Source organism: Ursus americanus, chromosome 2 (genome assembly GCF_024610735.1).
Source record: "Ursus americanus isolate L20-20 chromosome 2, mUrsAme1.1.p, whole genome shotgun sequence".
NCBI lineage: Eukaryota > Metazoa > Chordata > Mammalia > Carnivora > Ursidae > Ursus > Ursus americanus.
In genome coordinates, this window is record NC_142128.1 from 13877612 (window position 1) to 13894236 (window position 16625).

General features: G+C 46.9%; 1 protein-coding gene across 2 annotated transcripts in view; it reads left to right on the forward strand.

Annotated features, from left to right (window-relative positions):
* The window catches only part of GALNT17 (polypeptide N-acetylgalactosaminyltransferase 17), a 434901-nt gene that overhangs the window by 306551 nt on the left and 111725 nt on the right, over window positions 1-16625 (forward strand). For both annotated transcript variants that reach the window (XM_045786142.2, XM_087868355.1), the window contains exon 6: window positions 15205-15322. In XM_045786142.2, coding sequence (XP_045642098.1) covers window positions 15205-15322 — 118 coding nt within the window. The remainder of the gene's footprint in view (window positions 1-15204; window positions 15323-16625) is intronic.

Below are 16625 nucleotides of genomic sequence, written 5' to 3' on the forward strand. Positions count from 1 at the left end.
ATTGTCCTTCATAAGCTTCTTGGCCAAGCATCTATAAGACCATGAGAAAGGATCTTAATGTCAATCTGATAATAATATGTTATACGAATTAATATATCTTATTATAGTAAAAGAGTATTTCTTTTTCTCCTTGAGTTGTGCTAGGAAAAAAAAAACCCTTTTCTGTCATCTCAGCTTGTTATATGCCAGACCCAAGAGGGGATGGGGAAATGCCAAACTCCTGGGAGAATTTTGGAGGAGAAAGAAACACATCCTGTCTCATGGGTCTTCTGGGAAAACAGAAAAAGAAGTGTAGAGCAAAAGCTTGGTAGGTTCTCTACAGAAGCATCTGAAAAAGAATATGTGGCTTTCTCAGCTATACTCACCCCGCTCACTTAATACCATGTGTGACTATAAAGCCATCTCTTACCTGTCTTTCAGTGCATAAAGTCCAACATACTTAAAAATAGAATTAGAATGTGATATATACAAAACAAGTACTAGCTCAAATGGGTCCTGCACCAGTTCGAAATTGAGAACGATGGTTGCTGGTATTATATATTTAAATAAAACTTTTCCTACATCATTCAGTATTTTTTTAAATGATATTTTAATAGCACCATACATTTTATCTTGGGGATATGCCAGAATATATTTAACTGTATCTCAGTTGGTGGAAATTCGGGTTATTAGTTTTTCTCTATGACAAATAATGTTTTGATTAAATTTCTTACACAAAAACTTTTAAGAATCTTTGATTAGTTCTTTTTCTTTCCCCATCCGGCTTTTATAAGATTATGTCTCTGGGGTTTTTTGGTTTTTTTCCCAGAGTGACGTGTCTAGGTGTGGATTTCTTTTTATGTATTCTGCTTGAGATTTGTTGAGCTTCTCAAATCTGTACATTGATGTCTTTCCTCAGTTCTGGGACATTCTCAGCCATTACCTCGTCAAATATTGCCTCTGCCCTTTTTCCTTCTCTCCCAGAATCTCACAAACCCATGTCAGACCTTACCGTATTCTCTATATAACCTACCCTCTTTTATGTATTTTTCACCTTTTTGTCTCTCTGGGCTTTGTTCTTGAAAGTTTCTTCTGACCTATCTTCCACGTTAATAATGCTTTCTGCCTGTGTGTCTAATCTGTTATTAAACTATCCATTGAGCTCTTAATTTTAGTTACTTAACTTTTCAATTCTAGATTTTCTCTTTTTTAAAACCTGCTGTTTCACTTTTTATATAGCTCCAGTTTCCCGCTGAAATTTTCAATCTTGCTTAAAACCCTTCTGTTGTCTCTTTTTCTATGGGTCTTTTGACATCTTGACTCTGATGCTTCTGATTATCTTTGATTATGTGTTGGAGAGTGTATTTGAAAAATTACTTACTAAAAGAATTTGAAACCTAGGATGATATTATCTGCCTCTAGGCAGAATTTTTGTTTACTTCTGTCAGGAGCATGGGAGTACCAGTAACCCTGATCCCTTTAACCAGAATTTAAGAGTTGAAGTTCCCTGGGCTACTCAAATGAAATGAAGTGGACTTGTATCCTGTGGAAGGGCAGGTTGATTTCCAGTAGACTGTTACTCTTAGGTCAGCCTTTCATTTTCCTAGCCAAAAATGGAAGGTGTTTTATCATGTTGCCGGTCATGGTGGGCCCTAAGTCTAACTTGTAGCTTCCTGGTCTTTTGAGGTTGCCATAAAGGCAGCCCCCCCCCCACACCACTGGTACATAACTCTGGGCAGAAGCAAACCTAGTGCTGGGATTCCCTTTATTCCAATCGTAGCCAGATCTCAACTCAATAGTTTATATTTTGTTCATCTTTAATGGTTTTATTAAGATTTAAAAAAATTTAATTCGTTTCTTTCATTGTTTTCAGCTGGAAAGTTGTCCAAATCACACAATCCAACATTCTCAGAGGCAGAAATCATTATTATTCTCTAAGATAAATTCGTGGGCATGGAATTTCTGTGTCTAAGACTTGTACACTGTTAAGATTCATGAGACATTTTGCCGAATTACTTTCCAGAAAAGTTGTTTTTCTTATGTGACTCCTTTGTTCTTTTCTCCTCCTTGTTTTCTATTCGTGTCTTAGAGTCCATTCATTCTTCTAAGTACTCCAAAACCTGTAGCAGGTTTTAAATTGTACTTGCAAGTCAGATGTGGAAAACGTTGACTTTGTTTTTCTGTATTTGAATTCAACTTGATCTTTAGCCCCCATTTTCACTGATGATGAGAAAGAAAACTAATCTTGTCATCTCAAGGGAATTCAGTTTCTTTCAATTTAAAACTCCATTTCTCCGCAGTCAGTTGCTCAGTTAAATCATGATGACACAGGCTATTCTCTGTAAGGGCTGTTCTTTTTCCTCAAAGGATCTTCCTCTCCTGCTTCCCCCCTTGAAGAGCTCCTAGGAGCAAGTGGGAGCTGGCGTTGTACAGTGGTGATGGGGAGAGGTGTCTGGGCTGCAGGCTGTCCTCTGTAACCTTCCTGGCCCATGGTAATGTGTCGCATACCTGCCATCTCCAGTTTTACCCACTGTGTGTTCATTGCTGATGTCCTTGGTCCTGGTCCTGAACTCCAGGCATAATATCCACCCATTCTGTGCCCTCCAGGCCCCTGACTCCCTTGATCCAATCAGTTTAGCCTTTTGCCACCACTCCCCTGGCAAATGAGGGAGCATCAGGATTTCCTGTAAGCCAAGAGCTAGCTGTGGGCACTGGGAGCACTATACTCAGTCTTCTGCCTGCGTAAACATCCCTCAACCATCTCTGCCCCACTGCCTGGGCGTATTCTGCAAGACATTCTCCCTCCTGTAGAGTGGTAGGCAGTACTGGGGAGGAAGAAATTTTCTCTGCCCTTCGAGATCCTTCCAGCTGCTCTAAGGATCACATTAACGAGACATTAACAGGAGAAAATCAAATTTAGTTTTATACTTATGGGAAACCCACACAGACATGAAATTCTAAAGACATTAGGCAACATGAGGCTTATATGAGCTAAGGAGAGGCATAGGAGGTCTGAGGATACAAAGGGAGGAAGACCATTAGCAGAAAGATAAGAGGAGATATTTGGAAAACAAAGGTTGCCCTATTATACAGATACAATTTTTTTAGGTAAAGAGGAATCTCTGTGAATAGCTCTCATCCTGGTACAGGCTCTCATTTCCAGTGTAAATGTAGGCATTTGAGGGGGAGGCAAAGTTCTTTCCCTGAAGCTGCTGGGGTTTTATTGCTTTTATTTTTATTTTTTTAAAGATTGTATTTATTTAGGGGCACCTGGGTGGCACAGCGGTTAAGCGTCTGCCTTCGGCTCAGGGCGTGATCCTGGCGTTATGGGATCGAGCCCCACACCAGGCTCCTCCGCTATGAGCCTGCTTCTTCCTCTCCCACTCCCCCTACTTGTGTTCCCTCTCTCACTGGCTGTCTCTATCTCTGTCGAATAAATAAATAAAATCTTTAAAAAAAAAAATAAAGATTTTATTTATTTATTTATGTAAGAGAGCACACGCATATGTGCTAGTGGGGGGAGGGGCAGAGGGAGAGAGAATCTCAAGCAGACTCTGCGCCAAGTGTGAAGCCTGATGTGGGGCTCAATCTCACGACCCAGAGACATGACCTGAGCTGAAATTAACCAAATGAGCCACCCAGGTGCTGGTTGTACTTTTGAATCAAATATGGATGCAGAGCAATTGAATCCGAGTGTCTGGGAGAGATCCCCAGCACAGCTAGTTTGTCAAAACTCCCCAGGTGGATCCCAGAGTGAGCCAGCATTGAGACCCATGGCCAGGTAGTGACCTCGTCTTATCTTTGCCTGATACTTCGAAGGAGGTTCAGATTTAGAAAACACTTTTCTTCCATGCATGGCTAATGCACTTGACATCCTGGCTTCAAGACAATTTCAGTAGTTTCAAGAGTTGGCTTTATAGTCACAACTGAAAATTAACACTTCTTTGCTTCTTTTCATCCTAGTTCTGACAGTCTTACTCATCTCAAAGCTATGACTGCCTCTAGATGAAACAGTGACTCCAGAATTGAAAAGCATAGTCCTATATTTCAAAATACATGTTTTATTTGTCTACTTTCTTATAACTACTTTACTACTCATCTAACCCATAAATAAGCAAGGCCATCCAAAAGCTGTGTTCTTACTCTGACCTCAGTGTGGCCTTGCAAACAGTTGTCCTCATCTTACCATACTTGGGGAAATGCTATGAGCCAATGCTGAGGGATGTTTTAGGAAACAGATTTGTGGAGCTTGTTGTATAACCGAAGCAAGGTTTCAAGGAGACGGTTCACCAAGCTACTCGGTGGAGAAATATCTTTTGGGTCTTTGAGGCCAAGTATCTGTACTTCTTTTAAAAATCTTTTAGGTACTGCAGAAAATTCCAGTAACTCTGTTTGCAGTGACTGCCAGAAAGCCTGTGCTGCATTACAGCACACCTGTACTAAGTATACGTTATCTGCCCTAAGCTCACCTTTGGCATCATCTTGTCCTGCTCACTTCCGCTCTGCCTGCTTATTCTCATGTACTTCTAACTGTACTTTATCCCAGGGTCCCTGCATTTATATAGGATGTCCTCATGATGAGGTTGTGGGATATCGGTGAGGTGAGGTGGGGTGAAGCCCAGAGCCGACGACCAAGAAAGAATTCTTTTTTTTTTTAAAGATTTTATTTATTTATTTATTTGACAGAGAGAGAGACAGCCAGCGAGAGAGGGAACACAAGCGGGGGGAGTGGGAGAGGAAGAAGCAGGCTCATAGCGGAGGAGCCTGATGTGGGGCTCGATCCCATAACGCCGGGATCACGCCCTGAGCCGAAGGCAGACGCCTAACCGCTGTGCCACCCAGGCGCCCCCCAAGAAAGAATTCTTGAGACGTCTTTGGTGCCAAGTGGTGGTTTATTAAAGCATGGGGACAGGACCCGTGGGCAGAAAGAGCTGCACCGGGGTCATGAGGAGTGGTCCATTATATACTTTCAAGTTGGGAGGGGGTCAGGGATAGCGTAAGTCTCTAAGGAATTTCGGAAGCAAGGTTTCCAGGACCTTGAGGGGGCTAGCTGTTGTTGGGGGAAGGTCATTTATTACCATCTACTAAAACCTAAGTCATGAGACCCTTCAGATGTATATCGGTGGGCCATATGCTTGGGGCATGATTGCCAAAAAGTATCTTGGGTGGGGGGGTTGGAGATAAAGGAAGTTTCCAAAGGAATTTTTATATGTTAAAGTAGACTTACAGGATCCTGGGGGGGGGGGGAGCGGGGGCTCAGGCTGGGACTGCCTTTTGCCCTTAGCAAAGTATTAACATCGAGGCAGTTGAGTCCCTAGAGGAATATCACTCTCGCTGTTTCAAGGACTTGTGAGTGGGCTGTAGGTAGTAAGGAAATTTAATAATTTTCTTCTGCTTTTGTTTCCCACATCACTCAGACCTTCTCACAAAGATTCTCTGCCATGCACACATCTCAGTACTCTTCCTTTGGTAGGGGAGGAAAAATAATTTTCTTTTTACCTTTCTAGTTTCTTGGCTGAGATTCCTCCCTGTAATAAAAAGATTAATAGGAGAAAAGCAAACAGAAGTTTAATTTACATGTATACCTGTTGTATACATGGGAAAGACCACGGAAAACTGAGTAACTCCCCCAAATGGCTCAAGCCACCACTGGAAACACAATCTTCAGCTAAAGACAAAACAAAGATGGTGGGGAGAAGGGGGCTGTCACTGGGGGGTGGCCAGGAAAAGCACAGTAAACAAGGGTAAGTTTTGTTATGATGGTTTAAGTGGATGCCTTTTTCATTGATGAGGGTTTCTAGAGACTTACCATCATCCTTCTCTTCCAGGTACAGAGAGGGAGGCACCCTTACAAATGGAGATTTTCCCTTATAAATGTAAATTTCTCTTTCCAAAGGGTAGGTTTTCAGAGCTTCTCCTCTGTCTGCTATTTCTTAAAATAACCAGTTCAAGATAATTCTTATACCAAAGAGGCATATTTTGGGATGGCATAATCTGTGTCCCTTCCCTTTCTTTACAGAGCAATGTGTGTCGCTAGCCTGATGCCACTTTCGAGTGTGCATCTCTGAAGACTTCATCAGATTTGTTCTCACATCAGCCCTGGAGGCTGGAGGGGACCTATTATTCCCCTTTTACAAACGAGAAGGACACTCATCCATCTTTTAAGTCTTTCTCTCCCCAAGCCGCTTATCTGTCCTTTTAAAAGTTACCTTTTTTGCCCATTACCCAATACCATGTCGCTCCACATGAAGTCTATATTCCCCTCTAGGGCTTGTGTTCTAGAACAGAGTTCGGCAAAATTTTTCTCTAAAGGGCCAAATAATAAATATTTTAGGCTTTACAATCCAAGAGGCAAATTCAAGGCTATTTGTAGATACCTATAAACAAGAGTAAAAACCAATTTCCACAAATGTTTTATTGATGAAATCCAAAATGTGATAATAATGAGGACAGTTTTTTGGAGTTCATGTCTACTAATGAGGATAATGGCATTTTTGTTGGGGGAGGGGTAACATTCGCTGGTGTTCTCATCTTCAAATCAATATGTTCATCTGTAAAAAGCATTCTTAGCTCTCAGGTTGGACAAAAACAGGCGGCGGAGTGTGCTGATCCCTGTTCTAGACCTTTCCTCTTTTCTCTCTTCCCCAGACATTTACCCACCCTCCGTTTCATCTCAGGATATAGCTAACCAGACACTTAAATATACATCCATAGGAGGCGTTGATGGCTGATAATGGCTTAATGTGTTACCACTTCTTTAGAAACTTTGTGCTTTTACAAAAATTGTCTTTAAAGGATTATTTGCAAATCAGTTTCCCAAAGCCTCCAGAAAATATGATTAGCAAAGAGCAAAAGTGTTATGCTGAGAAGATTGCTTGTAGGGAACATCTTACTAGAGAGTTTTGATATGGTCTTTGTTTTAATAAAACAAGCCCAGGCAAAATCAGCCAGCCAAGGAAATGCGTTTGGGACTGGCAACTTCAATCCCCACTGGCATTTTCTGCATCTGTGACAAATCACACTCCAGAGAGATGAGCATTTCCTTCATCCTCCACAAGAAAAGGCTCTTCTTGGCCAGACAGTTCACTTCCCAATCTGGAAGAAGTTGTTGTTTCAGCGCGAATGATCTCTTCGGCAACAAAAGGGAAAGTGCTACCTCCATTTAACAGACGAAGCACCGGCCTTTGGGCCCTATTTTCTTGTGAGATATTTGTGTGCTGGATACAGCGTTTGATTTTTAAAAAGGCAGCGGTACTTACCCTTTTGGTATTTATATGTATAGCAGAGACAAATGGAACTCTGAGTATTAAATTACTGTACTGTGCCAGTTGAGAATTCTATGCAAGCCAGCCAACTCCTTCCCCCAAATTGTATTTTTAGTGTTTAGCAGCTGCAAGTTCCCAGAAATCTTCAAAGCGGGACCACTTATCCCACCCAGTGCTAGAGCTCTTAGCTGTTGCCTGGGTTTGATGATCTTTGGAAGGCAGCAGGATACCTGGGAGGGGGTGGGGCTCAGACACCACCATATTGCGTCCATGGGTCTGCCGTTGGCCCGTTCACCTAACCTCTGACCTCAGATTCCTCCGCTGGAAAATGGGGCTACTAGCATCTACCAAGGAGAGCTGCTTTGAGGATTAGGGATAACTATGAATTGTCCTAAAGCGGCACCGGACACATCCTTTTTCTTGGTACGGGGCGTCGTTGGCCTGGGCGATGCGCCAGGTCCTCCTCTCCCATCCCTGCTGTGTCTTTGGGGCCCTTTAGCACATCAGTATCTGTGCCAGAGGATGGCTGGAGAAGGGTGACCTCCACATGAGACACCCTTTCTGTGTATTCGGAAGCGGTGTAAAAGCACTCAACGCATACGTTATCGTAACAAATGCAGTGAAATAAGTACATTTTGAGTAAACAAGCTACCTGACGCTGAAGCAGTTGACAATATCACCAAAATACCCAGTGCAGGTTGTGCCCTGAGAACGGGACTTGCAGAAATTCTTTCAAGGATAACTCCAGTGATGGCATAGAGTTTTATACGCTTTTCCTGCAAATGGGGTCTAAGCATTAGAAGGTGCTCAGCAAGGGTGCCTGGGTGGCTCAGTCAGTTAGGTGTCTGGCTCTTGAGTTTAGCTCAGGTCATGATCTCAGGGTCATGGGATCGAGCCCCATGTCGGGCTCCATGCTCAGAGGGGAGTTTACTTGAGATTCTCTCCCTCTTACTCTCTCCCTTCCCCCACACTCTCTCTCTCTCTAACTCTCTCAAATAAATAAGTAAATCTTTAAAAAAAAAAAAAAAAAGGTGCTCAGCAAACAAGCCTGGACATTAGCTGTCGCAGAGCTGGGACCAATGGAAATGAGTTTGAGGACGGAGGGAAACAGTGAGTCCCAATGAGGTGCAGGCCAGCTGGAATCATGAAAAGAGAAAAACAGGGTGAGCCCTGGATCCCTGACTCATGAGCCATCAGCCTCACATGAATTTGGAGACATGGCCACCAGAGACAGGGGACAGGAGACAGCGGGGACCTGTGAAAGCAGCAGGAGGTCATGAGGCAGGCAGGGCAAAGCAAGGAAGAGACACCGCAGCCCCAGTGCCCTCTGTGGTGACCAAGACAGCCAGCCACACAGTGACATGCCCATACCCAGTCATTCACAATCAGGAGGGCAAGGGGCAGTGGATAGACCCCTCCCAGTGGGGGCGTCCTTCTGAAGACAGCACACCACCTAGTCCACAGGCCACAGACCAGCAGAGTCTCCATTTTCTAGCATCTCTTCCCACTCCAATGGCCTTCCTTACCAATAATAACAAGGGGCACCATGACTTCAACCAGAAAACAGCTTTACTAAGAAACAACAACAAAAAATAGTATTTGTTTGCTCACTAGGACAGGATCACGTGTGCCTTTATCTCCTCAAGTTTTTGGGACTTAGCCTAACAAAGGTGTCCTCCATGGCCTTATAATGCTTGTTGACCAGATGAACAAATGAGTGAATGAGTGAACATACATGATCTCTCCTCAGACCCCTTCTCTACAGTGACGATAAGGCACGCAGATGGAAGGTCTGCCCTCACATGATGGTTCAAGGTGCTAGGAGCCATGGAAGTAGGATTGCACACACATTTTCTTGGACTGTCCAAGCTGAGGCATAGACTTCGCACTCAGTTGTGGAGGTGAGAGATGACTCAGGATGGGCTGGACGGTGCAGGCTGGACAGGCATTTCTGTTGGGGCCACTCTGCCCCACTCTCTTCCCTGGGGTGTTTTCCCACATCTGCCCCAATACTTACCTCAGACGTCACACCTCTGTGCCATGCCCTACCGGACTTTCTCATTTCCCTTTCCTCCTGGAATGCAGGCCACCTCCTCTGTCTGTCTCACTCTAGATCTGAAATGCTTCTTGGAGTGACATCATTTGCCAGGACACTTCCTCACCAGCTTCTGCCTCCTTTGCCTGAATCCCTCCCCCTCAGTCCTTCATCCTTCTACTGTTTTTTTACGCTTCTCCGTAATAACTTACGTGTATTGAGTACAGAACACTTCTGTTTTCATTATCTTCTCAGATTCTTCCCACAGTCCTACTAGGTCATCAGGGCAGCTTCATGCCCAGTTTATAGTTAAAGAAACTGAGTCACCAATTGTTGGATGACTGCCCTGAAGGATGTTTAGATTAGTGTGCTTTCCCTGAACCCTGGGGCCATGTGTTTCCGCCCATTCTAGAGTGAGGACCATGGTGCTCACTGTGATACAAGCATTTATCCCAGATGGAAAATATGGTGTTTGGGCTAAAACTTTAAATATTTTGGGACCTTTTCTCCAGAGTGCTAGAAAATCTGTCTCCATGAACAGACAGTAAGAATGGAGATAGAACTTCCCCTCCACTCTCCCACCTTTTTTTTTTTTTAAGATTTTATTTATTTGAGAGAGAGTGAGCGAGAGCAAGAGAGAGTGGGAGAAAGAGTGGGGGGAGGGGCGGAGGGAGAGGGAGTCTGACTTGGGACTCAGTTCCGGGACCCCGAGATCATGACCTGAGCTGAAGCCAGACACTTAACTGACTGAGCCATCCAGGCGCCCCTCCAGTCTCCCATCTTCTATTCTAGTGGCAGTTGGAAATTTTGGGTTCATGTTTATAAAAACATGAAATCAAAGCAAGCTTGAGGATTGCTATCATCAGCCCCATATTTTTTATTGTGGTAAAAATACATATAAAATTTACCATTTTAACCATCTTACGTGTACAACTCGGTGGCATTAAGCACATTCACAGTGTTCTGCAACCATCACTACTTTCACCTTCCAGAATGTTTTCATCACCCTGAGTGGAAACCCTGTACCCATGAAGCAGTCACTCCCTACTACCCCCTCCCCATTGTTCCGCACAACCACTAAGCTGCTGTCTATCTCTGTGGGTTTGCCTGTTCTGGATATTTCACGTACATGGAATCGGATAATCTGTGACTCTTTGTGTCTGGCTTTTGTCACTCAGCATAATGTTTTTAAGGTTCGTCCGTGTTACAGTATATATCGTACTTTATCCCTCTTTTTGGCTGAGTAATATCCCATTGTGTGGGTACACTACGTTTTGTGTATCCATTCGTCCATTGGTGGGCATTTGGGTTGTTTCGACCTTTTGACTGTTGTGAATGGCGTTGCTATGAACGTGCCTGTACAGGTTGGTGTGGGAACACTGCTTTCGGTTACAATTCATGTTTGGTACCAGAAAACATTAATTTTTTTCAGAAAGAAATGTCTTTGGAAGGGTGGGTAGGATTTGCATAGATGGAGGCGGTCTCTGGGAAGATGTTTCGGAGGAAGGGGGGCAGGCAGAAATTGGGACAGGCTTTCTGAACGATGAATAGCTCAGAGTAGCCAGGCCATGGACTCTGTGGGGCCAACGGCTGGGAAGGTACTGAGGAGAACAGGGAAGCTGAGGGAGAGCCTGTCCTTAACTGAGGAGAGAATAGGGAGCCATTGAAGGGTTTGGGTGGGGGGCGCGGAAATATTGAGACCCCCAATGGGCCGTCTGGCACTTAGGAGAAGAGGAAGCGTGGACACGGAGAAGGTTTTGCGTGTGGTGGAAATTCTCCCTCCGTCTCCCTCCCAGCCAGAACTGTTGTGTGTGTTGCATATATTCTGTGCAACAGCAACAATAAAAGTGATTATTTTTAATTTCTGTGCTTCTCCTCTGTAATAGAGCTATTAGACTTGGGCAGATCCCTTAATATGATTATCGTTTTTGAATGATTCTGAATTGAAATGTTTGCACTAATGGTGGTATCCGCAGTCGTGTTTGAGGAATGAGGCTGTAGGCTCCCGTTCCAGGCTCTTGTCAGCCCCAAGGCGCCATCGACTAGGGCTGGGGCTGGTGAGGCTGGGCAGGGTGCGAGGAGACCAGAGGGGGAAGTGGGGGCAAAGCTTGGCTAAGGACGGGTCTGGCCAACCCTGCACCCCGGGGCGGCAGCTCCCTGGTAGGGCTGGGAGACGGTGTGGTGGTGGAGACCTGCTCCTCCCTGTGCAGAGAGGCAGCTGCTCATTATCTGTCCAGTCGATGGTTCCAGAATGCAGAGCAGTTGTGCCACTGACCTCCCCAGAACTGCTGGCTGGCCCAGCCGGGGGTGCGGACACGTGCTTTAATTCTTCAGTCCCCACGTTCCCTGGTTCGGTGTGAGCCATCTGCCGGGAGCCTGGCACTGCAGACCCCTGCTCTTGTGGCCCTGGCGTCTTGGCTCAGCTGGGAGGCCACTTCCTGGGGGCAGATCCCCAGGCCGATGCCAGCCTCTCTTTTCCACTGTCCCTGTCACGTGCCACCTCACTAGAGAGCCAGGACATGGGATGGTGCGTTCCCTCTTCTTGACACTGTGGCAGGTTTTTCCCCGTGGCCTTTAGGGGACCTTTTCACAGGCCACCACCAACAATAATGGTCACGTGTTTGTCCCACGTCTCCATTTCATTGGGGCCAGCCCCCCGCCCTTCACCTTCAGCTTCTGGCGGCCTGCGCAGGAGGCCCACCGGGGCCTGCTTTGCCCCTCCTCGGGGGCCCGGTGCCAGTCTAGCCAGCTGCTGCGGCCTGGTTTCAATGAGGAGGCCCTTGGGGACCTCTCCGTTCCGTGGTGAGGAATCCTAGGGCTCCTGGTAGGGAACCGAGTTGAATATGCTGAACAGAGCTGTGACCAGCGGAGAGGGGACCCAGGGCAAGTCCTACTGTGAATTCTTCTCTCCTCGCCACTGCAGGCGGGAAATATCATCCAGATAAAGCCAGTTATACTAAAATATCATGCTGCTTGACAGGGAAGATGTTTCCCAAAGGGCAATCCGAGAGGGATCTGGAAGGAACAAGGAGCCTGTCCGCCCTCCTTGACAGTGAAAGTTGGCGCTTCAAAGCCCACCCTCCCTCCTCTCCTGTCCTCTTCACGCCTCCACCACTTCCTCCTCCTCCCTCCCCTCCTTGCATCTCTCCTCCTCCCCCTCCTCCTCTGTACCAGGCCCTAGCTACAGTGCGCTTCCCTGCTGTCCTTGGTTCCGAGCCAGTTCAGCCAGTGTGTCCCTGAGACATCACGGAGCCCTTCCCCACCAGGCGGCCACCCAGCTGTGTCATAGTCACTCGTTTGTTCACCAGCAGGCAGCCTGTGCCTGCCCTGAGCCAACAAGGCACCAGCTCCTGGGCATAAACAAGAAACTAGGGGGTAACTTCTCTGCCCTCGGGCACTGAGCGATCGAGGGGCCGACGGCTCCACGGGATGCGTCTGCTGCTACAGAGCCAAGCTCCCGAGTCCCATCTCTGGAAACCTGGTTTCATGATTCTGGGCCGCGTTCAGGAGTGTCTGCCTTTTCTGAAACCCATCCTGGTGATGCTGGTGCAGGGGGGCCCTGAGCCAATCTCAAAGAGACCTCCTTTGATCCGAAGCCACCCCTTCGGGGGTGTGTGTTGAGGGCCGGTGCCTTCTGATTTCAACAGCCTCGCTTGCCCTTGAAGGGCTAGAAAGTACAGCGTCTTCGGGCAGGATCTTTATTACTGTGTATGTTAATGGTGGGAATTTCTGGATGCTATGCATAGGGTTTGGGGAGAAGGTTCCAGCGTACCAGAGTTTCCTGATGTGCTCAGCACTTGCCCTCAAGAAAACTGAGGTGTTCCTGGCACTGCCTGCTGGTCCCCCCTCCTCTACACTGCACCTCCTGTTGCTGGCATTTCTCTATCACTTGGGTGGACCCCGGCACTTAGCTCGCCCAGAATGGCTCTTCCCTGCAGTTCACTCTCTGGCTGTGTGATGACACATCCCCACATCCCCCCACCCCCCGCCCTGGTCATAAGTAGGAGGAGATGGCATGTGTTCTCATCACTGCTCGGTTGCGAGGAACAGAAACCTATTCCCCACGGTTTGAGTCAAGGAGATAGAACATAAAGGCTCCGGGGGGCTCTCGCATGACCCCAGGGGGCAGAGGGCAGAGCCGGGCCCATCAGCTGATGGGAGGCCAGAGTCACCAGGCTGTCCCTCAGCAAGGCCTCACACCGCCACCATGTATCTGCTTCTTTCCTTGGCACAGTCGTGCACCTGCACACGGGGGCCAGCGCAGGTGCCCCAACATGGCGCCCTGAGTCCCACAGATGAAGGAGACCACGTGGTTCTCACTTCCAGCACCCTCCTGACTCCGAGTTTCAGGAAAAACATGATTTGATGGACCCAATTTGGGTTCGGTGCTCATTCCCGGTTCAGTTAACCGAGGCTGGGGTGGGGGACTGATGGGCTCACATAGCGCTTTTCCATGCTAGGGGTCAGCTGCCTGTCTCTGAGGGGTGCAGGGCTGGGAGGAGAGAATCAACAAGTGAAGTGCCTCCTCTCCCTGGTGTGGCCCTCGTGGCACCTGTAGACAGCCACCTCCCATGTACAGGGGTGTGATTCGTATGGGATTTCTGGAGAAAATGTGGGTGGGCCTCACAATGAGAGGGCAGAGGAACAGTCTTCTTTGAGCCCCTCCTCTGAGCACCTTGCCTCTCTTTGCACGGTGATGCTCTGTAGGGACTTATCTGGGATCCAGAGCATTCCATCAACATCACACAAGGGCGGGTCTCGGTGGCAACACCAGCGTTCCAACGACTCCGATCAGCGCTGAGCACCGATTGTCCTAGTGTGCCCCTCTGCAGCCCTACCGCATGGGTACCAAGAGGTGTTCCATGGAGTTGGAAAGCTGGACATTAAGGTGAAAGTCAAGCGCAAAGTTAGGAGCAAACAAGGATCTGACACGGTGGCTTACCAGTCAGCTCAGGAAAATTCCACCTAATGAACAGCTTAGCTTCCTGGTGGCCCCAGGAGAGTTTCACTGGCCTTCCTGTCTCTCCTGCTGGGCCCGCTTCTCGGCAGGCGGAGGCAGGCGGTCTCTCCCCGGGCACCAGTGGTCTCCTGGATGAGTCTTCTGCCTTCTTGGTCCTAACCTCTGAGCTTCTTGGCGACTGCCAGACGTGCCATGAGAACTGTCCCCATGTTTGCAGACCCTTTGGGTCACGTGAGACCATCCTGTGTTAGCTACGTAGAAGCCGGGTTGCCGCTACTATAATTTGTCTGAAGCTAAAACAGAGCTTCTTGGAGAGAGGGAATGCGGGAAATGAGAACTTCAGGGAAGTTTCTCGGTTTGCCAGAGTGAGACCCAGCACCTGTTGTGATGGTAACAGCCTGCAGAGGGCTTCTGGTACTGTCACCTTAGTGGCTTTAGCTCCTCCTTTTTTTTTTTTCTTAATTGAGATGTAATTGACATGCAACAGTGGGTGTAACCTGTTGACTTGATACATTTGTATATGGCAGTACAATCACCACCACAGCGTTAGCTAACACCTCCTTCACATCACATAATTATTTCACCTCGTAGTGAAAACATTTTAAGATCTAGTCTCTTAGCAACTTTGAAAAATGGGGTACAGTATTCTTGACGATAATCACAATGCTATACGTGGTCTCCAGAACATAGTCATCTTCGAACTGCATGTCTAGACCCTTTGACCCTCCCCAATTCCCCCAGCCCCTAACCCCCGGTAACCCCCATCCTACTCTGTTTCTATGAGTTCGGCTTTTTTAGATGCCGCATATAAGTGAGAACATACGGTGTTTGTCTTTCTCTGACTTATCTCACTTAACTCAAAGCCTGCAAGGTCCACGGGTGTTGCAAATGGCAGGATTCCCTTCTTCCCCGTGGCTGAATCATATATACGTCAGCTGACTCTAACTCCTTTCTCTCTCCTGCAGGACGCCAGCCATGATCGGCTGCTCCTTCGTGGTCAACAGGAAGTTCTTTGGTGAAATCGGTCTTCTTGACCCCGGGATGGATGTGTATGGGGGAGAAAATATCGAACTCGGAATCAAGGTTTGTTCATGGCATCCGCGCCTTCTGGTTTTTTCATGTTTGTCATCCTTAATGTGTATTTAAAGCTTCTTTTGCTGGTGAGTGGCAGAAGCAGTCACCCATCCCCACTCTTGACAATGTGCCAGTGGCTTGTCGCCCTCTTTAGGCAGGGGGACCCTGGGCTTTCCCTTCTCCAAAGGTTGAACAATGTTTCATGCTTTGCTGACCCACTCTGGACATGAGCCAGAGAATTTGGTTCCCACTTGCATCCAGTTTTTCTTCTTTCCTTAACTTGTTCTTAAGATTAGGTCATCTCCTTAGTGAGTATTTCCATTGTATACATTTTGACCTTTCGTGTACATCAGAGAATCGTTAAGAGGCCAGAAGAGAGAAGGACCATGTCCTGTGGGACTCTTCCTTTCCTTAGAAATGCTTCTAAGGAGGAGGATGGGGAAGAGGAAGGACAAAGATGCAGAATGGGCTTCTTGCTGGGCCCCCAGTCCAAATCAGCATCACCGTTAGGTAGCTTGTATATGGTTGATCCTTAACATGGGTTTGAACTGCACGGGTTCACTCATCTGCAGACTTTTTCGATAAATACAGTACAATATTGTAAATGTATTTTCTCTGCCTTATGATCTTCAATTTTTCTCTAGCTTACTTTATTGTAAGAATACAGAACATAACACACATAACATATAAAATATGTGTTCATTGGCTGTTTATGGTATCGGTAAGGCTTCTGGTCACCAGTGCGCTAAGAGTAGTTAAGTTTCTGGAAAGTCAAGGGTTACACATGGATTTTTGGCTGCACACAGGTGGTCAGCGCCCTAAGCCCCAGTGTTGTTCAAGGGTCAGTTGTCCTGTGTTCTGCTTAAGATTTTGTTTGAAAAAATGAATTCCAGTGTAGAAAAAATGCAAGTTGGCCACAGGGATGCATTCCAACCACTTTGTTGTAGAGTTAAGATGAATGAACCCCAGCCAGGAGTTGGAGTTGGGGGGCGGGGTTCCTTGAGGACACAGTAACCACTTAACTGGTATGTCTTCTTCGTCCACACCACAAAGAGCGGGTGCTGGGGAGACCCCCAGCTGGGGCCTCTGTGTCCACTGCCCTTTGTCCTGAACCTTTGCATACCTGAGCCCCTGGGAAGCAGGCTTGTTGGAAACCACTCAGGACACAATTGTAAGGTTTAAAATTCACTGAATTTCTTTTGCCTCCCTCTGCCACGTTCTCATTTTTGTTCTACCAGACAGACATCCAGTATAGATCGCCCACTGTAGTCAAAGCCTGATCATTGCATCCTGTCTCACTTGTGTACCCCTC